A 24,692-nucleotide genomic window follows, 5' to 3' on the forward strand; every position below is an offset into this window, starting at 1 on the left:
CATTCCATTTTCTCTCTCTTCTCCCTCTAATACCTATTATTCTTATGTTATTCTTTCTGATGGAGTCAGATAATTCTTGTAGGGCTATCTCATTTTTTTTAATTTTTGAGTCTCTTTCTTCTTCTCTCTGTTGTGCGTCAAGTTGCTTGTCTTCTATTTCACTAATCCTCTCTTCTATCTGGCCTGTTCTATTAGCTAAGATTGTTACCTCGTTTTTCAGCTCGTGAATTGAGTTTTTCATCTCTGTTTGATTTGTATTTATAGTTTCAATTTCCTTGGTAATATATTCTTTGTGTTCATTGAGTTGTTTTCTGAGCTCCCTAAATTGCCTTTCTGTGTTTTCTTGTATATCTCTGAGTATTTTTAGGATTTCTATCTTGAATTCTCTGTCATTTAGCTCCAAGGTTTCCAATATATTAAATTTTTTCTCCACAGATTTTTCCTCATCTGTGTTACCTCTCTTTCTTTTGTATCCATGATATTCGATTTTCTCTTCCTTAATGGCATCTGAGGGTGGTTTTGTTGATAGTATTAATGAGATTTAATAAAGAATAAAAAGTTAAAAAAAATCAAAAAAAGTTGCTTTTTTAAAAATTAATAATGAAATAAAGAAAAATAAAATAATATAAAAATTAAAAAAAAATTTTTTTAAAGGAAATTATTCCCCTCTTCCTTTTTTCCTCTCCTCTCCTCTCCCCTCTTTCTTGAGAAAATCTTGTGGTGAACTGTGAATTATATTGTATTTAATAGAACAAACAATGCCTGTAATGGAGGGCATGAATTGGGGAAAAGTAATAAAGGGGCAAAAACAAAATAAAATTAAATAAAAAAATAAAATAAAATAAAATAAAAAGGGGGGTATGGACCCACAAAAAGCAAATAATGAAAAAATTTGGATCAAGAATAAAATGATTTGCATTTAGGTGTTGGTTGACTAAGAGTTATGATGAGAGGAATAAGAGGAAAACAGGAAAATGGGGGGACAAATTAAAAAATTACTATTGTATTTAGTGGAACAAGAGCTTGATAAAATGGAGAGCCAGGGATGGGAGCACTGCTAGTGAGTTAAAAAGGTGAAGTGAAAACCCCCCAAAATGCCACAAACATAAATTTGAGTCCCAGATAAGATAATTTGTTCGTTATTTAGGTTTGAATGACAGGAGACGTAAAGGAGAAAGGAAGAAACTAATATAGAGGGAGAAAAGAAAGAGAGAGAGAGAAAAAAAAGAGGGAACCACTAAAAGAAGAAAAAAGAAAAAAGAGGAGAGAGAGAGAGAGAGTTAAGGGTTTTGGAGTGCAACCCTCATAGAGAGAAAGGAAGAAGAAAGAAAAGATAATGGGAAATGTAACACTTATGGGTAGTGTAGTTCAAGGAGAGGAGAGAGTAAGACTGGTAGAGAGTTAAATGACCAAATTGGCGGAGGAAAAAAAATCAAGAATGAAGATAAAAGAAACAAACGAACAAATATAATAAAATGGGATAGGTTATAAAGTCTGCAGATTATTCTTGATTTTGAGAGGTTATCTTCTTGCTTTTTCTTTTCTCTCCCTCTTCCTGGTTGGTGACTCTGTACCCCAGGTTCTGCCCCTTTGGCACGCTCAGGTAGAGGTTTGCAGTTGATAAGTCTCTATGGCGATGTCATGTGTTGTGCTTTAATCACATTTGCAGTCGAGGCTCATGAGCATTTATAGGCTCCGACAGTGAGAGAGTCCGTGTTCCTGGAGCCTCTCTCCTAGTCTTTCCTTCCTCAATTAGTAGCCTGATAATCCAGCTATGGGGTTGCTGCTGCCTCTGCCTGGATAGTAAGAGGCTCAAAGAGCTGGCCACTCCCCACTCTATTCCCACTCAGCACAGGGCTCTGGGTAAGGCTCAGTCAGTCAGAGCTGCTAGCATAATCAGCCGGGGCTTCCGCCCACTCAAAGACCTCTGGCTCTGCCACTCTGTCCGGTAACACGGGCGGGCACCCACTCCCGGGGCGCTTGGAGGAAACTCTCCCTCACTATCTGCGCACGCAGACCAGGATGTCAGACCGGAAGTCTTGCCCTCTGAGTGAAACCCCACGCCCGCACTGAAAAGTTCCAGCGTTGGAATTGGCTCTCGTTCCGTCCCCGTGTGCGGCTTTTTCAAGGCGCTGGGGCAGCCTGAGATTCCGCTTTCGGCCCACACAAAGGCCCCTGACTCTGCCCCTCTGTGGGATAACACAGGCGCGCACTGCCGAGGCACTCGGAGGAATCTCTCCCTCACTATCTGCACATGCAGACCAGGATATCAGACCAGCGGCGTCACCCTCTGAGTGAAACCCCCTCCCGCACGGAAAAGTTCCAGTGTTGGAATTAGTTCTCGCTCCCTCCCCGTGCGCGGCTCCCCCAGGGTGCTGAGGTGGCCCGAGATTCCACTTTTGGCCCACACAAAGCCTATGACTCTGCCTCTCTGTGGGACAACACGGGCGCACACTCCCGGGGCTTTGGAAGGAGTCTCTCACCCACTATCTGTGCGCGACGACCAGGAGATCAGGTAAAATGGCTGCCCGCTTGTCTTTCTTTGTCTGGGTTTGGCGCAAGTGTTAGCTGTATTGCCCGGGTTGTCACGGGAACAGTTTTTCCTCGGCTTGGATCTCCGTGCCACAGCCTGGTTCGGCCGTTTATGCTGCGGCCTGGATCTATTCACCCCCTTTGCCCGCCTTAGTTTCTATATTCTCAGTTTCCAGTGAAAGCCGCCCTGTTTAGGTTAGTGAGGAAGGCGGAGCATTTCTTACTTCCTATTTCCTTCGGGGTTTGGTTATATATTTAGCTAATTTTTCGCTCAATCATCAAAGATCAAATTGACACATTGTGGTCAGGGTCTCTGGTAAAAAACAACAACAACTAGGCATTCACCATAAATCACAGTGTTTGCATTAAGTATCTGATGTGACCCCATGGACCCAAGCATTAAATGACACTCTTATCAGGCAGGAACTTCCAAGGGTTTATATGTTATCTCACAGGAGTTGTTCAAGGGACAGTCTTTCAATTTGGATTATACAGGGTTTGAGCAGTTCAAGCCTGCTGAATTAACGCCATACTGCACCATGTGGTAATGAATGATTTCCTTGTTCCAGTGTCTCACGTTTCATAAACATTTTACCTGCTACTACCAACTTCAGTATCTCAAGTATAATTCTGTTGATTAAACTCCTGCTGAATAACCCTTAATGACTTTAACAATTCCTACGGGAGAATATCTAAATCTCTTTGGGCAACTTTAAAGGTTTACTGTGTGAAGTCAGGGGCCCTAGAACCCAAGTACCGAGAGAAGTTCCTAGCAAATAGGAAATATTGAATACCTGTGTTTTGAAAGAATAAATAATAAATAAACCTTCTATTCTTTGGATTATTATTTGTTCCCAGTATCTTTGAAACATGGCTCTCTCATTCTATCTCCTGCAACAGATTGAATTTTTTAACCATGCTTCAAGGTTTTGATCAAATTCCACCCCTTTCATAAGGCCCTTTTAAGCCTTCATAGCAGGCATTAATCCATCTCCTCTGCATTTCCTTAATATAATTTATTTACGAGATGCACTTATCATGGTCCACCTTGCATTATATTTATATTTGATCATGAATGTATCTTTTCATTCAACTCTACATGTTGGCTTGTAAATACAGAGAACTTGACCCATCATTCTTTTTTAGTCCCTAGAATTCTACCCTAATATATTGATTCAGGTCATTAGGTGAAATTGAATATTGCAATTATTTAATCATAATCTTTTCAAGCTCCTATTGCCAGGCTAAAATGTGGCTAAGGAAAATGTAACGACTGTCCAAAAAAATGTCTTGTTGTTGAACTCAGTCTAAGTCTCAGAAAAGTGCTATTACAAGCTTTCAAATTAGAGTAAATGAAAAGTGGATTAGACCAAAAACATAAAAACACAATGTGCAGAACAGCTGTACTATGTCCTCAACGGGATAAGCTAGATTATAATTATAATTATGTTTCATCTTTTCTACCGGTACTCTTTTGAAGATGCTTTCAACTTCAGGGCCTTGGGGATTTATTTGTCACCATAGGTCTGAAATTAGTTTGATTTGTTTCACTGACATCTTTCATCTCAAAGTATCTGAAATACACCTTAGAAATAAAACACCAGTGAAAATTTCAATGGCAATAATTGAATTTAGGTACATACCAGGATACTAAGGTTTGACACATGAAACGGGTCTAGAAACAACCCTTTATCTATGCCCCAGGGATGTAGAGGTGGTTGAGGTTATAAGTGAGACATAAAAATTGAGTCAAAAAGTTAATTTCAAACAAATTGTTCTCTCAGATACAAGGAGAATATCTTTATTTGTTTATTTTTATATATGTATCTCTTTTTTTAATGCTATTCTAGCCCATTTTATTTTTTCTTATATGCTATCAAATTTTATCATCCCAACCTTCTGCCCAAACTTGGTTTGTTATAAAATATTTTAATTAACATCTGTGAGCATAACATTTTACTCTGCGTGAGAAACACAATCACTAAGAGATTCATTTAAACTTAATGAAGTTTTATTAAATTGGTGTTAAGTATTCTATCAGAAACCCTATTATTCCTTGGTCTTCTAAAGATAAGTAAGATAGGGTTTCTACCTTGGAATAGATTATGGTTTATAACTGAGAAGAACAATCTTAGCAGGGGTAGCTATGCTTTTTCTGTAGTTGTAACAGGGAAAAATATAAAGGGCTATAAAACAGTTGAGAGAGAAGCTAGTTCTCTAAGGAAAAGGAAAGTTTCAGAATTGAGGTAATAAGAGAATTCAAGGAAGAGGAAAAATGTGGAGCAAATGTGTGGGTAGGGAGTATTAAGAATCTGTTTAGTGGGCCCTGGCCGGTTGGCTCAGCGGTAGAGCATCGGCCTGGTATGTGGGGGACCTGGGTTCGATTCTCTGCCAGGGCACATAGGAGAAGCGCCCATTTGCTTCTCCACCCCCCCTTCCTCTCTGTCTCTCTCTTCCCCTCCCGCAGCCAAGGCTCCATTGGAGCAAAAGATGGCCTGGGCGCTGGGGATGGCTCCTTGGCCTCTGCCCCAGGAGCTAGAGTGGCTCTGGTCGCGGCAGAGCGACGCCCCGGAGGGGCAGAGCATCGACCCCTGGTGGGCAGAGCGTAGCCCCTGGTGGGCGTGCTGGGTGGATCCCGGTCGGGCGCATGCGGGAGTCTGTCTGACTGTCTCTCCCCATTTCCAGCTTCAGAAAAAAAAAAAAAAAAAAAAAAGAATCTGTTTACTGGAGAGCAAGGAGACTTCATTTAGAAGTTATTAGTCATGTTTAACCATTCTTTAAATTGAAAGATGATACCTTTTCTAGGTTTTCATCATAGACTTTCTCTGGGTTGAGTCAACATTATAGGCCCATCTATAAAATACTTTTTCAGTATACTCACACTAGGATTAATGAGACCAATCTGGTGAGTAGGCACCAAATGAGAATTACTCCATTCATCGCTGTGGGATTAACTGGCTATACCATTGTATTAAAGGAAACACTGTGAAAATTAGGCAGGGAAAACTTCCCTCCTTTTCTCCTTAGTCTCACTAAGAAATACTGTAACTGTTTGCTCCGGTTTCTCTACTTATTGGGTTCTTATGTTTCCTCTAATGTATACCTTTTAGTATATAATGTGAAAAGTATTTTGCCATCTGCACAACATCAATGTTCTATTATACAACCATGTTATTAGATTAATGTCTTTCATTTTATCATATGTCTTCTGTTCTAAGACAAAGTAGTTCAATGATGGACACAGTGAACCAAACTGACATTAGTCAGTTTAACTTGTTGCTGTATTTATCATTATCATAACATATACTCCACACTCTTGACATATAGTTAGATCAAAGCTGTAACTTGATTAGGGTAGATGAGTGTCCAATAATCCTTCCCATCAGTGCAATTAGAAACAATATAGCTTACTAAGGAACATTAGAGCAGATTCTTAAAAACATCATTATACTGTAAATGTGTTTGAGAGGTAAAATGAAAAAATATATTGTACATTTTTTTAAACAGAAATAGAGACAATTCTTAATTTTGAAGAGCATCTCTGTTGCTAACACACCTTTCTATTTATAGGAGAATGTTGAAGGAGGAGACTGCAGCCGCTGCAAATCCGGCTTCTTCAATTTGCAAGAGGATAATCCTAAAGGATGTGATGAGTGTTTCTGTTCAGGGGTATCCAATAGATGTCAGAGTTCGTACTGGACCTATGGAAATGTAAGCAGTGGCCTTATAATTCTGTACACTGTTCTGTAGGGCTTCTTGCTATTGCTGTTCTTTTTTAAGAAATTAATTTTTTTCTTGCAGTGAACTTCTGCATAAAATTATTATGCAGAAGGAACGGAGTTTTATTTCTCATGCTATTTGTGTATTTTGATCACAACCTTTAAGGCTTTATTCAAAATAAGGTGTAGACAGGAATTTCTCAGAATAAGTGAACAGGAGCCTTTTCTTTTATTTTTTTAATTTATTTTAATTTATTCATTTTTAGAGAGGAGAGAGAGAGGGAGAGAGAGAAACAGAGAGAGAGAAGGGGGGAGGAGCTGGAAGCATCAACTCCCATATGTGCCTTGACCAGGCAAGCCCAGGGTTTTGAACCGGTGACCTCAGCATTTCCAGGTCGATGCTTTATCCACTGCACCACCACAGGTCAGGCCAATAAGCCTTTTCAATGACCATATTTAACATGTGAAACAGTAATGACATTAATGTTGTTCTAGCTCCAAGGAAAGGGGAAACAATAGAGAAAGCATCAGATTGTGATATGAAGAGTTATATTATTCATTCATCAATATTTTTGATATTCAAGTTAAGTAAAATTGCTTTATTATTTCTCTACATAATACAAATTATGCACCAACCTTTAGTTACTCTTTAATGTTGCTTGGATTCTTTCATTGTTAAAGGAGGTCACTGAATTTAAACAATACTTCATTCTCAGTCAATTTAAGAAATTTCAAATTATTGCCTATTTAGTAGTCACTGTCATTTTCTTCCTCTAACATAAACATACACATTTACCTTCCTTCCTCCAATGCCCACCACACTCCCCATTGCCTTTTCAACTCTGTACAGTGATTTGTCTCCTTATAGAACAGGTCTGAAAGGAATTTTGGATCTTTAAGGATTACAAATAGCCTGGGTAGCTGCTCTTAAGAGTCCAGAATAGCAAGAATCAGGCTAGAAAAAGAGAAGCCAAGAGGGGGAATGAGAAACTATGCCATAAAGGGTTGAACATGCTAAGAAGTTGGATTCTTATACTTAGATAGTCATAAAGGATTTTAGCAGAAGGGTGATCACAGTTGTGCTTTACAATCAAACATCACTATTTCAATAAACAATCTTCCTTTCAACTTTAATTAGCTAACTAATCCTTAATACAACTATTGTATATTTTTCTCTGCCTGTATTTGCATTTATGTCACGTCTGAAATATTATGAGTAGTTTATGATTTTTTTCTCATGTCTAAAATTGAACCCATTCATACTTTATCAAATATATTGCTTTTGGAGCAGAATACATAGAACTGACAGTAAATGGGAATCTAGTCTAACTTCCTCCTCTTATTTATAGTGCCCCCCTCTTCTAGAGAGCCCTATTAGTGTATCAAAGCTTTATGGTTAGCATAGGAGCAAAGGAGGCACTCAGCGCTGGTCTTCAGAAAACAGGGCCATTGATACTTGCATTTCAGTAAGTCTTCTGGAAAGACCTTCCTCTGAGTCTCATTTGGGCTGTCTTAGAATGCCTGGAACATGGCATTCTAAGAAAGGGAGGAAAAGAAAGTAATATATATCTTATTGTCTAGCCAGCCAGCAAGTCTTTACCTGGTCTCTCTCTCTCTCTCTTTTGACCAGGATACTCCAAGCAATTTTACAGCTTTGGGAGCTACAGAGTCGAATGAATTCCACATAAAGAAATTTTAGAATATATATTTTATTCAAATATAATCACCATCCATTCTGCTCCTTATCACCTGCAATACCAAGCAGCTCACACAGATCTAGTGGGCCCCTGAGACCTTTAACCTGTGTCCAGGGTTTTGTCCTGACCTGACAGTTTAATTTAGAATTATAGCTTAACTATGTGCCCACTCCAGGCTGAAGTGTAAAGATGGAAAAGAAATCATCATGGCTTCCCTAAGTCCTTCTTTAAGGCTTATTCCTTTTCTGAGCTAAGGACCTAAGCCATGGCTCCCCATAGCCCTTCCGACACCATGGGAAGGAGTAGGTTCAGTGTTGTGAGCTGTAGCCATAGCAACCAGTCAGACGGGCAGATTAAAATGTTTTTAAGCCTCAAGGTTGAAATATAAATAAGTGGGAAGAGAGAAAATGCTGAATAAAAAGCCATTTTTTAGGCACTTGAATATTTTATTTCTTTCCTTCCTTTGCTTTACAAATATATAGGTAACAAACACCATTTGAAATATTTTTTCCATAAATAATAGAAAATTACTAGTGGATTGAAAAATACAAAATTCAAATTCTACCTATTTAATAATTAATATAACATTATAACTATTGTATAATTTTGAGCAATTTTTTTAAGAGGTATTTGGAATCATGATTTTTAAAAAGAGCATTGGATTGATAAAAACAGGTTATTATATAGTAGGTACCATTCACACTCTAGAACAGTGGTCCCCAACCTTCTTTGGGCCACAGACCGGTTTAATGTCCGAAAATATTTTCACGGACTGACCTTTAGAGTGGGATGGATAAATGTATCACGTGACCGAGACAAGCGTCAAGAGTGAGTCTTAAGTGGATGTAACAGAGTGAATCTGGTCATTTTAAAAAAATAAAACATCGTTCAGACTTAAATATAAATAAAATGGAAATAATGTAAGTTATTTATTCTTTCTCTGCTGACCAGTACCAAATGGCCCACGGACCAGTACTGGTCCGCGGCCTGGGGGTTGGAGACCACTGCTCTAGAAGCATCAAGAAAAAAATTGGAACCTATCATAAGTACATCTAATAAATTTAATGAAATTCACAAATCCTATATTTTTATAAACTTGTATAAATTCTGATTTTTTTAATTTCCAAAAAAAGGGACACTATAGGAATTCAAAAGAGAAAATAATTGGATGGATTTTTTTTCTCTTAAAAATGATGGTTTTTTGTTTTGTTTCATTTTTAAGATACAAGACATGAATGGCTGGTATCTGACTGACATCTCCGGCCACATTCGAGTGGCCCCCCAGCAGGACGACGTGGAGCCCCCTCAGCAGGTCAGCATCAGCAACGTGGAGGCCCGCCAGGCCCTCCCGCAGGACTACTTCTGGAGCGCACCTGCACCGTATCTGGGCAACAAGGTAAGTCCCTGTGCTGCGTGCTCCTTGCTGCTTTGCTGTAACAGATCAATAAAAGAACGGTTCAATTCAGTATTTATTTAAAGGAGGATAAGAATATCAAATATCCATTAGATTGCCAGAGAGACTCAATGTACATTTTGGAAGCAACAAATAAATTAATGAGGGTTCTAGACAATTTTTGCAAAGTGTTATGGGTATTGAAAGAAACTGTCAGGCTTGCTTGAAATAGCTGTTTTTCTAGAGTTGTTTATGGTGGAAGAGATACTGAAGTTTTTCTCATCTATTTCTTTATCATGTCAGAACTGATATTCAAAAGAGTTACTTGTTCTATCTTATATGAATGTTAATTGGAAATGAAATTTATTACATAACTGATTAAATGCTTGCCGTGAAGCTTATGTAAACAACATATTTCTTGGAGCTCAGAAAGAGAACTACCCTAAAAGCATTGCCAGATTGGAAGCACATGTTTGTTTTAAAGCCCACTTACACATCAATAAAAACACGCACAGAGAAAAATGCCTCAGAAGTGCAGGCATTATTTTGTTTTTCTCCAGTTGTGAATTAACTCTATCTAAACAGATGCCTTGGCTTTTATAATTTTATTTTGCATAATAATTTGTTGGAAACAAAATTTGGTATAGTAATTCTAAATGTGAATACAGCTTGTTCTATGAAAGTTAATACCTTGTCAGCTGATAGTTTAATTAACCTAATCACACACAGAAAAATCTCTTAATAAATTGATGTTATTGAAGAAATCGTCACTGGTTAAACAAGTGAAAATATATTTACTGTTAGTGGTTCTCTTGTCATGGCATCTGAGTACTGAGATAGAGGAACTTAAGTAGTTCATGAGTCACCTTGTGAGTTGGAATTGGTGGTTTTAGCAGATTGAAGAAATTTTAACTTATGGCTAGTTCTCTTATTTTTACCAGGCTTCAAAATGCTATTGTAAAAAATGTGTATATGAATAAAACGCATTTTCAATGAATATGTATTTCAAAATAGACAGTATATGTTGCATAAAATTCTACAGCTGCAATAAAAATCTAATTAAATGTTTATTTGCATGGCTCATTACAATTAGAAGTCATTCTATTCTATTCAATTTAGGAACCCCTGTATCCCCAATAAGAATAAAATAGCACATGAGAGTTGAATGTCTACAGCTTAAATTTTCCAAAGAAATAAACTATCAAGTTTTGTTTGTTTGTTGTTGTTTTTCCTGCTCTGAGTAGTTGAGAAATAAGCTTTGGGTCAAAATTGGATGAGTTTCAGAGGTCTTATTTTTCTTACTATAGTGAAATTTATTGAAGGATGGATTATAATAGAATATTCTTTAGCATATTTTTGATAATTTCTCCTTTGGTCATATGTTTTTCTTTCTGTTGGCTGAAAATCAAACTGACAGAAGGAAAGCAAGCAAATGGGATACTAAATAGCATCTGAGCAAAGAATTTGGACATCCTGTTTGTAGTTGTTGTTTCCCAAAGATAACTTTCCTTATCCTGGCTGAACTATTTCTTATAACCAGTCACAAAGAAGCACTTCATATCCCCCCACAGATCGTTTCCACATCAAAAAGCTGTGCTTGCCCATGCTTCAGTTTCCATCAATGTACAAAATAATGGCAACAGGGTGTGCAAACTGAATATGGAAGACGTTTTTAAATGTAATGCCGAAGCCCTTGGTAGTTTACTGTCAGAGAGCTCCGTATGAATGAAACAATTTACCTTAATAACTGAACCATATAAATTTTTGATACTACCAACAATACTGCAAGCTCTCACAAATTACCACAGTACATCTTAACTGCCATGTCACATCACGTAAATTATAGTCATGATGACATGCTTGGCTTGGTTGATTTAATATCTTGCTAAGGAAATGGAAAATTGTAGGGACTTGTTTGTAAATTCAATAAAGCCACTTTTTAAATAGTTGAGGCTACATTATTTACCAGTAATAGCTGTTCAAATCAGAGCCATTGCCAGAATTCAACAGAAATAGCATATCAAGAAACCAGTGCATCTGCTTAGATACTGAATTTCATTTATGTCCCTGACCAGGAAGCTGTAGGTACCTAATTCCCCCTCCATTATTTTAGAGTTAATTTCTAAGTCACAAAAATATTTAGGAGATGCTATTAGCATTTCCTTAATATTTATATAACCAATTTTCAAGACAGTCAACTGGTTATAAGCTATTACAACAGAAAGGGGATGTGCTGGGCATGTCGTAATGAAGATGCCACATGCCATTTGACCTTTTCACAGCTCTCTAACCTCAAATAAGAAAACCTTTCTGACACTGGATATTCTTTGGTAGCATGAAGGTTCATCTGTATGTAATAAATTCAAGAACAGCAGGCAGTTTTTTTTGGTCCTAATATTTTTATTGACTGTGGTTCCTCTTTTGAGTAATGAGAAATATGTAAATGAATATAAGTTTGCATGTGTATAGTAGATGAGGACTAGAAAAACTAAACAGGGCCCTGGCCGGTTGGCTCAGCGGTAGAGTGTCGGCCTAGCGTGCGGAGGACCCGGGTTCGATTCCCGGCCAGGGCACACAGGAGAAGCGCCCATTTGCTTCTCCGCCCCTCTGCCGCGCTTTCCTCTCTGTCTCTCTCTTCCCCTCCCGCAGCCAAGGCTCCATTGGAGCAAAGATGGCCCGGGCGCTGGGGATGGCTCTGTGGCCTCTGCCTCAGGCGCTAGAGTGGCTCTGGTCGCAACATGGCGACGCCCAGGATGGGCAGAGCATCGCCCCCTGGTGAGCAGAGCATCGCCCCTGGTGGGCGTTCCGGGTGGATCCCGGTCAGGCGCATGCGGGAGTCTGTCTGACTGTCTCTCCCAGTTTCCAGCTTCAGAAAAATGCAAAAAAAAAAAAAAAAAAAAGAAAAACTAAACAGTTTTATACTACCCGTTTAAAAACTGTACATGATCTTGACTATGAGTTAATTCCTCAATGGCATCTTGAAAAAAAATTTTTTTCTCATGTGTGCATGAATATTTAGCCCCATTGGCACAATCAAGAGTTAACTTTCTCCCCCATGCTAGATAGTCAAAGCGAATGAAGTTAGGTACCCACAGGGCTATCCTAGACAGCATTACATTTTTTAAATGCTTGGCAAGTGTTAATGCATGTTTTTAGGGTGTTTTGCTTAAGCATGGAACTACTCAGGAACTGAAAAGGCTGGAGGGCAGAGTCCTGCTGGTTGGCTACAGGCTTCAGCTATTTAGAAACAGTTTGAGCATTTCAGAGTTGGAATAATTTACTGCTTTAGTAAACTAAGTGCTATTGGAACATTGAAATAATCATTTACTTAAGGTTACCCTAGTGGTCTGAAATAGTGTAACTTCCAAAAGCAATTCTCATCACATCTATAAAGTTCCCAGAGAATCTGGCTTGGTCTGTCTACTGTTCCTACATTACCACTAAGGTTTGAAATTCTGCCTCTGAGCATTATTGAATTAATCTCATGTGATTTGTTCATTACAGAAAAATGCTTATTTACTACAACATTCTGTTGTCTTTTTCTGTTTCTAGTTTAAAGAAGCTTTTCTATTGTTTCATGTAGTTGCCAAGTATACCTATAGCCTAGTTTAAAATGCATATCATGAGCCTGCTGACAAAATAGCATCAGGCTTCGGAAAGTAATCTTTGGTATTTCTTTGTTGTGCTTGCTTGACTTTCACTTCTACCTCTCAGATCCCAAATTAAAGCTGTGAATTTGAAGAAGACTGATGTTTTGAAATTTATAAGACAGGGTAGTTCTTGTCACATAAAAGAAGCTTAAAAAATACCTTCTGATTAATGCTACTTACTTATCAAAAACAAAAAATAGTTTTAATAAGGCTGTTCAGAAATGACTCTTGAGTTGGGATTTATGTGGAAGTTGGAAGATGATTTCAGTCTTGGTTTAAAAAAATTAAAAACTAATAAGTGTGACCCACTCTCTTTTTAGCAGCAGAATTTGTATTTGTAACTTCTTTGCTCCACATTCCTCAAAAGTATTTTCAAATAAAGGTTAAACCTTCTCTGTCATCCTTAACTTTCTGCAATATAGGTCCTGGGTTAATTAATAAGATACTATGTATATGGAGAATGGCATAGCCATAAAAATAAATAGAGTAAATTGTGAATGAATTTTTATTCCATCAATCACATCTCATCAATGATGATTTGGTAATAGAATAATACCAAGAAAAAAATCTGTTGCCTAGAATAAACCAAATGAATTTTAGGGGTCAATGAGAAAAAAATATATTTATTCAAAACAAAAAAAGGCTAAGAGCTCATTTATTAACAATAGTAATAATGTCTAGTATGCAAAGTTAGCCCACCTTTGAGAACTCAGGGTCACACACAAAAATCTCCCAATCTTACTTATACTTTTATTGTTATTATTATTATTATCACCATCATCATCATTAGCAAGAGAGCTAGACAAAGAGAGAGACAGACGGACAGATAGACAGGAAGAGAGAGAGATGAGAAGCATCAACTTGTAGTTGTAGCATTTTAGTTGTTCATTGATTGCTTCTCATCTATACCTTGATTGGAGGGCCTCAGCTTTGCCAGTAACCCCTTGCTAAGCCAGCAAACTGAGCCTAAACCAGCGACCTTGGGCTTCAAGTCAACAACCTGTAGGCTCAAGTCAGCGACCATTGGATCATGTCTATGATCCCACATGCAAGCTAGCATACCCCCACTCAAGCTGGTGAGCATGCACTCAAACCAGATGAGCCCCTGCTCAAGCTGGCATCCTTAGGGTTTCAAACCTGGGTCCTCAGTATTCCATGTCAACATTCTACCCACTGCACCACCACTGGTCAGGCTTACTTATCATTGTAATAATATTATCTTGATACCTTTCCTAATAAAATTTATAAAGCACTAATTTTATTATCTTAAATTATTAAGAGAAAGAACATTTTAATACTTGCATGCATTATTCTATTTACAGTGCTTTCTAATGAAGTATAGTATAGGTACGAAGTCAATTTTTACAACTAATCAACTGAACAAGTACTTAATAGGGGAACATTTAGTTTAACAACAATTTGATAGAAAAAATTAAGAAGTTTACTTAACAGCACTTTTGATCTGTGTTTACTTTGTGACATGATTGCCAACAAAACTCACATAACCTGGGACTACACTGGTAAGAATTTACTGATCTAGTCAAGGAAGATAATGGTTATACAGATTCTGTACAACACAAGTCACTTAAAATATTCAACTACCTATACTAACTCACGAAAATAAATGTAAACATTCTAAACAAAGCATGAACAATCTGAATCTATGAGTATAAAAATGGTAAAACTAAGTTGGCCAAGTTTCTTTTATCATAGGACTTCAAGATTGGTTTAATATCATAAAATCAGTTTAACTGTCTACATTGACTGATTAAAGGAAAGAGAAAAACAATAACTCAATAAATACAGAAAAAGATACAAGTAAACATACATAAGGATTCATGATGTTTTAAAAATTTTCAAATTATGATTGGAAGGCACTGGTTTAACTGATGAAGAGTATCCATTCAAAAACAAAGAACAAATGTCTTATTTAATACAAAAATTTTAAAGAATTCTTTAAGATCAAAAACATGAAACAGTTTTTGCCATGATCACTTTTATTTAACATTGAACTAGAAGATTTGGACAATGCAGGAAGATAAGTAAAAAATGTAACAATCAAAACTGCAGTTTTTAAATAATATTATTATGAGTTTTGTAAATTCAAAAGATAAATTATTAATAAATGAATCAAAAGAGAACTATATACAAAATTAACATATAAAAGTCAATTTTGGATTTTTACAACATAAAATTATTTTTAAAAACTTTAAAAATAATTCCTTTATAATAGCAATAAATACTGAAAGTATCAAGGATTAAGTATATATGGAAAAACAAAGGGCCAAGAATAATCAAAGGAATTTCTAAAAGAAGTTGGATATGAGGTATTAATCAAACCCTAATATAAAGATTTAGGACTTATTTTAAAAATAGTAATGATTAAGGAAGAACACTGTTCATGTGAAAATAGATTAAAGATCAATGAAACTGAAAAATAGTCCAATAATATCCCAAACATATATGAATTTTAACAAGATAAATATTGTAAATCATTGATAAAAAGATAAACTATATAACAAATGGTTCTGTTACTACTAGTCATCCAAAAAAATAATAATACTCTCTGCATCTATACCTTACATTATACCTAAAAATAAATTCTAGTTGAAACAAAGACTATATTTTCAAAAAACATGCTAACTGAGCTTTTCAAAAGCAATACATTAGAACTTTTGCTTCTATGAGTAGATAATGAAATTACATTTACCTACCTGCTTTAAACATCAAGTAAACTTGAGAAAAAAATGTGAAATAACAGTTTTTAGATGCTGGACAAGAGATAGTGTAGGACCATGATTCCTGAGAAAGAAAAACAAATGAGGTGAGGCTACAAGTCTCCCAAATTATTGCCTGGCTACAGTTTCCAAGGTGAAGTGCATTGTGGGAAAAACCAGCAGCATGGTCTGTAAAACAGAGATCGGGGCTCAGGGAAGCTAAAGAAGCTAGGATTTGTGGAAAGTAATATCAGAGAATAAGGAGCTGGAGGGAGGGAGAGGTATCTAGGTATTTATAAAGGTTGGAAAGGAAACCTCCAGGCTGGCTGACTATTGAGTTGGATGAGAGAAAGCTACCTAAGTCTGGTAAAAGAACTATCAAAAGTAGTAAGAGAAACTGTTGTATTTCTAGAGTAAATCAGAGCTGGTAATATTTCATTTTTTCATTATCTTTATAATGGAAAGTATATCAGGCAAAGTATTAAGAGTGTTGTCTTGGTAGAGGGGATAAATTAGCCCCAGACTACAGGCTGTTTCAAATTCACTCCAACAACTCTTAAAAGCAAGCCTTAGAAGAGACCTACTTATTTCAAGTAAATGAACTACAGGCCAGAACAAGGTCATTACTACTTAATTAATTACAGCAATACCTAGCACTCAAATACGTAAAATTCATCACGTTGGTCATCAAATCAAACATTACCAGGTATATAAACATGCAGGGGCCTAAGTACCATAACCAGGAGAAAAATCATACAATTAAAACAGAAAAGAATACCATGCCAAGGTATATCAGAATCAAATTATTTAAAAGAAAGAAGGTATGGAAAGAATAAGGAAGGAAGGAAGGAAGGAAGGAAGGAAGGAAGGAAGGAAGGAAGGAAGGAAGGAAGGAAAGGAGGGAGGGAGGGAGGAAGGGAGGGAGGGAGGAAAGGAGGGAGGAAGGAAGGAAAAAGGAAAGGAAAGGAAAGGGGAAAGAGGAAAGAGGAAAGGAAAGGAAAGGAAAGGAAAGGAAAGGAAAGGAAAGGAAAAAGAGGGAGGGAGGGAAGGAGGAAGGGAGGGAGGGAGGGAAAAAGGAAGGGAGGGAGGGAAGGAGGTAGAAAGGGAGAGAGGGATGGAGAGAGGGAGGAAGGGGTAGAGATAAAAAGAAAATCTTGAAAGTGGCCAGAGGAAAAAAGAGACAACACAAGTACAGAATATCAAAGAAGATTCTTGTCAAACATGATATAAACCAGACTACAGTACAGAGATACTTTAAAGTATTGGAAGAAAAGAAATCAACAACAAACTAACAAAACAGTCTAGAATTCTTTACCAGTACAAAATATCTTTAAAATATGAAGGCAAAACAAAGAGTTTTGTTTGCTTATTTTTTAAATATTTTTTTTAGAGAAACACTGAAAAGTACTTTTTTGTCATTAATACATCTACACTAGAAGAACTGTAGAAAGTTCTTTTGGTAAAGGGATTATGATACCAGATATAAATTTGTTTCTAAAAAAAGAAATTAAGAGTATTTAAAAAGCTAATAATAATGCCCTCTCCACTGATGCCAGCTAACATAAGACATCAAACTAGTCATCTCTCTAGGCCTAGGGCTAAACACAGTAGTTACTGGATAAGTAACAAAACATACAAACTTAAAATAGAAGGTCAGGTACTTTTGTATCGAATCTCCTTTGCAATTGTGAAAAGAAGACTGTGCCATAACAAGAGCATAAAGCCTTCCTGGCCCTGGCTTGTTGTCTCAGTGGTAGAGTGTTGGCCTGGTGTGTGGATGTCCCGGTTCAATTCCAATCAGGGTATACAGAAGCAACCATCTGCTTCTCCATCCCTCCCCTCCCCTTCCCTCCCCTCCCCTCCCCTCCCCTCCCCTCCCCTTTCTCTCTCTCTCTCTCTCTCTCTCTCTCTCTCTCTTCACCTCCTGTAGCCATGGCTCAATTGGTTCTAGTGCATCAGCCCCCCGGGTTCTGAGGATAGCCCTGTGGAGCCTCTGCCTGAGGCACTAAAAATAGCTCTGTTGCAAGAATGGTCCCAGACAGTGAGGGGTGGGGGTTGCCCGGAGGATTCTGGTCAGGGCGCTTGCAGGAGTCTGTCTCTCCTCCTCTTACTTGGAAAAGAAAAAAAAAAAAAGAATTCAACCAGTACCAATTTGAAAAAGTTTCAAACAAAGCTTAATGTAAAACTTTACTTTTATTTTCTGCATCCTTTTTTTGTTACACTTTACAGCCATGTTCCAGTTTCAGAGAACCATAAAGAACAAATGCATTGCCAGTTGTCATGCAGTAGTTCTAGTACTAGCACTAAGGGGGATGAACCCCCAATATTCTCGCCTCTGTCCCTTGCAATAGAACAGAATCACCAGTTATTCAATGGGGCAGTATTATGCCATTTCTGAACCTATCATTGCCAGAACATTCTTTATGTGCTGTTTTTTTGTTCGTTTTTAATGGTTAATAGTGGGAAAAGAACAAGATGGTAAGGAACAATGGGATACAAATAAGTATAGGGAGCTCTGGCCTGAAGACACAGGGAGGACAGCCATCTATAAGACAAGGAGAGAAGCCTAGAACAAACCCTTCCCTCACAATCTGTTGACACCTTGATCATGGACTAGCAAACTAATACATTATTTGCTTTCTTTCTTCAGTAGAATTGATTGAAAACTATTATTTATGCAAGGGGAGGCCCTGGTTAGTTCTTCTTGGTGTTTTGGTCTTTATGATGCCTTTTACAGATTTGATTCAAATGCTGGGTTGCTACTTTATTAGTTTTGTGATTTTAGACACATTCCGTGATTTAGTTGACTCTTTCATTATCTGCAAAATGAGAATTCCAAAATTCCCTCAGACTGTTCAGAATTCTGATAAATTTCCTTAGCACACAGAAGCTATTCAATAAATGTCGATTGCTTTGTGAATTTCTATAGTTGTGTGCTGCAGTAAAAAAAAAATAAAATAAATAAGACTATAGGTAGTCTTATATCAATAAGAGACATTTGTCAAAGAACACTTTGTCCCCTGTCTATTTTTTGCTATCTAACAGAGCATCTGGACATTCACAGAAAACTAATTTTAGCAAGTAAGTAGATTATATGGCTTAAATAGCAGCTATGTAGCTATGTGAAAAATTAAATCAATTAGCTAGCTTTTTGAGAGACCCGCAGAGTGTTTTGTACTTTATCTTGAAGCTTCCAAAGTGAAGCTTACAAGCCTCACTTCATGTCTTTCCAAGCAAATGATGTGATAAGTATCCCACTATTCCTGCCTCACTGAAGACCTAGTGTTTAAAGGAATTTGCAATTTCTGCCCCTCAGTGACTGATTAGAAAAGTCAATTTCATAAAAATAAAAACATAATCAACACCCTGAAGCTATAATGTAACAAGATAACAAGGAGGTCACGAAGGTGGAGGTATCATCCTAAGAAGTAAGCATTTGGAAACACATACTGTTAGGAAGAATGCCAGTGTGAACATAAGGATAGCCATCTACAAGCCAAAGTGAGACCTAAAGGAAATCCTTTTGTCACAGCCCTCAGAAGGAACCAAGACTGCCCACACTTTGATTGTAGACTTATAATCTCTGGAACTGTGAAGCTATGATTTCTGTTGCTTATGATGCTCAGTTTGTGATACTTTGTTTTGGTAGCCCTAGAATACTACCATAAATAATGAGATGTTGTTGTTTTACTTTAGAGCAAACAAAAGGCCAATCTCTCTAGTATCTAAGGAGGTTATTGAAATTGATGAGAGAAAGGCCAACTGTCCAACAGTAGAATGGGCAACAGACATGAATGGTTTCCAGAAAAGAAACAACAAATGGTTCTTCAGTATATGCAAGGATGTTCAACCTTACTCTTAATATGATTACAACAATGAGAAAGTATTTGTAATCTCTCTTAGGAAGGGCAACAAATGGAGAGCACACTGAGACTTTAAAAAGACAAATATCCTTACATTTTAGTAGTGGAGATTTACATTGATGCAATTCAAGAAAACCAATTTAGAAATCTTCATCAAAGATACAAATGCACATATGCTTACATATTTTTCTTCTGGTTACTTATCCTACTGGTATATATAAATATGTAAATGCAAATTTATTAATTCTTAAATGTTTGTGATAGCTTCAAAAATGTCTATCATTGAGAGGCTGATTAAATGAGTTTGGGGCACATACATGTATCCTAATGCTATAAAACTACAAATAAATAAGGAACATTCTGTACATATTAATATGAAATGATACAAAGTATGTGGTTAAGAATTAAACCCAAAAACAGGAACAGTGTATATATGGCCAACATTTATGTAAAAAATAATAAATAAAAATAATATGTATTTATAGTTATAAGTTTATTTAGCTATTTAGAGTAAGAGCTAACATTTGAATTGAGGTGAATTTATCTCAGAGATTATACTTCCTCTCAAGAAGAGCATTGTTAAAGTTGTAAAATTAGACATTTTAACTAGAACAGCCTTTATTTTTGTTTTAATCTATTACAAACTATTATTGTTCTATTCTAGACTTTATAGTAAAAAAGATTGCTTTGATATGATTACTTAATTAGTAGTTAAATGCCTCAATTCTATAAGCTGAAAATTTGTTCGTATGCTTAATTTATCACAAAGATTTCATAGTACTCCTAGTTTCAGAAAATTCTGTTACTGTCAACAGGTCCTGTTGGGGAAGCATAAAGCTTAAATTTTTTATTCCTGAGGTCTTCTCATCACTTCCAACAGTAGTACTGGAGTCAAAGCAAATGCTCTCTCACGTTATTTTTTCTAAAGCTCTCCCTCTATTACCTGGGTCTAAAAATCTACATTTGCCACATGGAGAAAGGAGCTATGTGATAAGACCCCAATTGGAAATGTGATGAATTATTAAATAGGTAATTTGTTGGGTGATTGAAAATTACCTGCAAAAGAGTGCTTATCTCCTTGAGGCACGTCAAAAGCTAACGGAATTGAGCCAATTAGACTAACTGTCTATTCAATGAGTTGTGACCTCTCGATGGTAATAGCTTATTATGATGATAAATGAACCCATCTCTCCAACTGAAGCCTGAGTACACACTTCAGCAGTTTCCTTGAATCATGAGGCCATTACCTCTCCACTCCGGATCGACAGCAGTGACAGCCGTGAGAGCAGAAAGCATGCATGAGTAGACACAGATGATTGTTTTATTCAGATGAATATATTTACAACTATTTTCCAAGAAACGAGACCTCCTCTTGCATTTGGGCTCACACCCAAAAAAATTCACCATGTGACGTGTCCTTTGTTAAGAACTCTTTCCTGGCTACTTTATTCTGAGTTAACTAGGTGTTTGGTTTTATTGTTTTGTTTTGTTTAGTTTTGTTTGCTGTTTTCAATGTTTGAATTCTTCATTCTTGTTGATCTCTTGAATGAGTAAAATTTAAGAGTAAAAATACTTTCTTACATTGAATTTGTCATATACAGACAAGTGTGTTTTTTCAGTTAATTAATTTAATCCTATTAAATTTCACAACTTTGGGAGAGCCACTCAGAGACTCCTTTTTATTTGTGGAGAACTTCTGTAGGATCATTGGTTTGAGAATCACACAAGTGTAAATACTTTAACTTTTTTTTTCTTTTTTTGGTGGGGGGAAAGAGACAGAGACAGAGAGAGGGACAGATAGGGACAGACAGGCAGGAAGGGAGAGAGATGAGAAGCATCAATTCTCTATTGCGGCTTCTTAGTCTTCTTAGTTGTTCATTGATTGCTTTCTCATATGTGGCTTGACCAGGGGGCTACAGCAGAGTGAGTGACCTGTTGCTCAAGCCAGTGACTTTGGGCTTCAAGACAGCGACCTTGGGCTCAGGCCAGCGACCATGGGGTCATGTCTATGATCCCATGTTCATGCCAGCCACCCCTCATTCAAGCTGGTGAGCCCTGCTCAAGCCAGATGAGCCCACGCTCAAGCCGGCAACCTTGGGGTTTTAAACCTGGGTCCTCCACACCCCAGTTCAACACTCTATCCAGTGTGCCACTGCCTGGTCAGGCTACTTTAGTTTTTTATTTTTTATTTTAAGGAAATGTCAGAAAATCTTTATCTTAGTAGTTACTAAAGTTTGACGTAATTCCTCTATTCTACTATAGTGATATTTTTTATTTGAGGAGAATTAGAGGAGAGTTACTTATTGTATATATAATAAAATACAATCTTCTAATTCCTCATAAGTATTAGACAGGTGCTGACTGTCAAATATATTCTTGAAATAACCTGTTGACCAAACAAAACTAAGTTTATGAAGTTGCTTCAGTAAGCAGAACATCAGCCACCTTGACAATGTCTTCATAGTGTCTCTGAAGGTAAAGATCAGGGAATGCTACTCATGGATTTTAGGGGAAAGCTTGGGTGATTTTAAGGCAGATTTTGCATTGCAAGTAATTGGACAGAATTTATGAGTACCATAGCTTTGGATATGTCCCAAGAATAAGGCCAAAGTCTTGGATCAAGTTTTAAAGAGCAAGCAGTTAGTCTCATATAACCTTGTTTACATGAATCAGAGTCCCAGAACCAGGTTTTCCTTGACTGTGTTTGTAAAATTGTTAAGAGTAGAGGTTGAAAACTATGCTTGTTTCCAGCATTATTTAACACAGAAATGAGGAACTGGATTGACATTAGTTCTTACAAACAATAGCTGTGTGATTATAGTACAGTAGTAACCTTTTTCTGTGCGACTGTGTCCTCACATGTAAAGTGGGGATAATACCCACTTCACAGTTATCTTGAGGATTAAATGAATTTTACAAATATACAGCACTCAAGACAGTGCCTGATAAACAGTGGGCACTTAGCATTAGTTTATATTACTAACTCCAACTAGCCCTAATTTAAAGTCAGACATAATCCCATTGAAATTTTAGGAAGGTTCCCCAAATACACAAACACAGAAATAAGTAAATAAAAGAAAAAGAGAAAGAAAGAAGAGAAAAAAGAATAAATAGAGCAGCAAAGAAAGAAAAGGATGGGAAGGATTTGCTCATACCTGTATATATTAAGTTTTCACAGTACTGTGGTTTAGAAAGTAACTATTGATAGACCCTCTCTCTTTTAGTCCAAATCTATCAAGACATGGTCTGGTCATTGAATAAATGTGTTTTTCTCATTTTTAGCTAGGGCTGGGTTTGAAATAATCAGCCTCTGTATTCTGGAAGTAACTTATTTATAATGAAATAGAACTAGAAATAATCTACAAGCAAAAAGCTTTGCAGGCCATTAAAGGTCCTCAAGGCCATTTACTGCTGTAAACCCATTTTTACTCATCATCACAGTGAAAAAAGAAAATGTGAATAGCGCATATTTTTCTTATATTAAGTAGTTTTAAATTAAGATGTGAAGAGTTTGTATAATGGCCAAAATGCTTTATTTTGCTTGTTTTTAAACTCAAGTGTAGCAATAAAATTTGATTATATTATAACTTAATTTTAATTTTGCTCTTGGTTAGAAACTCTTTTGAAACTACACAGGAGACAGTAGAACAATTTAATGTACCTCATTATCTAGCCATTATTTAGATGATGATGATGGGTAGAAGTAGTGTTTGGAAAAAAGAATTTTCTGTTGTGCCAAACACATGAACTCTGTACCTGGTGAAAGATACATAGGATGCGGAAAATGTCAACTATGCTGGAAATGAACCCCGTGACAGCTTGATCCCATAAGACTCAGTAGGCCGACGTTTCTGACTCCTGTAGTACATACAGTATTGTTACTTAAAGGAGACAAGTCATGTTAAGGAATTCAGCAGGGCCATTAAATTAACCCCATCTTTAAAAATCTAGTTATAGTTAAAACAGTCTCATTGAGAGATATCTGGGATCTTTAATAAAAACAGAGATTACTGTCCCCTGTCCTCAATTCACTTAGTCAAAGATCTGTAAAAAGTGCATAAAAATCTACATTTTTAACAACTTCCTCATGTGATTATTTACCCATAAGAATTTGAGGACCACTTTTTTTACTACTTTTGAAATGACTGATTATTAATTATGTGTAGATGATTCCGAAAACTTAAATTTTCCAAAGCTTAATTTAAAAAGTAAAAAATTAAACAGCACAGCTTAGTCTGAATTCAAAACTTGACTTTTTTTTTGTGACACAGAGAGATAGAGAGAGAGAGAGAGAGAGAGAGAGAGATGAAGAGAAGGACAGATAGGGACAGACAGACAGGAGAGAGATAAGAAGCATCAATTCTCCATTGTGGCTTAGTTGTTCATTGATTGCTTTCTCATATGTGCCTTGACCAAGGGGCTCCTGCAGAGCTATTGACCCCTTGCTCAAGCCAGCGACTTGGGCTTCAAGCCAATCACCTTTGGGCTCAAGCCAGCGACCATGGAGTCATGTCTATGATCCCACGCTCAAGCCAGTGACCTCTCACTCAAGCTGGTGAGCCCCTGCTCAAGCCAGTTGAGGCTGTGCTCAAGCCAGCAGCCTAGGGATTTCAAACCTGGGTCCTCCATATCCCAGTCCGATGCACTATCCACTGTGCCACCACCTGGTCAGGAAAAACATTGACTTTCTTACCCAATAGTCTCACCTGCATAAGGCAACCTTATCATAACCCTTTTTTAGCCACCACAAAATACACAAATCCAAACCTATTTATAAATCTTATTAGAAATAGAAACAAACAAATAATATACATTCACACAGGAAGAAAATGAATCTTAGAAAGTAGCATTTTTGAAATAGGAAGTCTAAAATGCACTGTCATTAATGTCTGGAATGAAGAGTCTTGGCAGGACCATAATAATATTATATGGGGGTTAGGACCTCCTTCACTGTGCCTCAGTTTTCCACTGAGGAAGTGGGAGAAGGGGGTAATAATTTTAGCAACAAAATCCTTAATTGGAACATGCCAAACGAAGAAAAATGGTTCAAGTGGGTGAGAGAGGTGGTGTGGTTACAGTGGAAGGCAGAACCGACACTGATCTAGTGACTGAAGGGCTGGT

The 24,692-nt window shown here is 37.0% G+C and overlaps 1 protein-coding gene across 3 annotated transcripts in view; it reads left to right on the forward strand.

The window, feature by feature from the left end:
* The window catches only part of LAMA2 (laminin subunit alpha 2), a 660,268-nt gene that overhangs the window by 313,550 nt on the left and 322,026 nt on the right, over positions 1–24,692 (forward strand). For all 3 annotated transcript variants that reach the window (XM_066248490.1, XM_066248491.1, XM_066248492.1), the window contains exons 11-12: positions 6,103–6,243; positions 9,171–9,344. In XM_066248490.1, coding sequence (XP_066104587.1) covers positions 6,103–6,243; positions 9,171–9,344 — 315 coding nt within the window. The remainder of the gene's footprint in view (positions 1–6,102; positions 6,244–9,170; positions 9,345–24,692) is intronic.

Source organism: Saccopteryx bilineata, chromosome 12, assembly GCF_036850765.1.
Source record: "Saccopteryx bilineata isolate mSacBil1 chromosome 12, mSacBil1_pri_phased_curated, whole genome shotgun sequence".
Lineage (NCBI taxonomy): Eukaryota > Metazoa > Chordata > Mammalia > Chiroptera > Emballonuridae > Saccopteryx > Saccopteryx bilineata.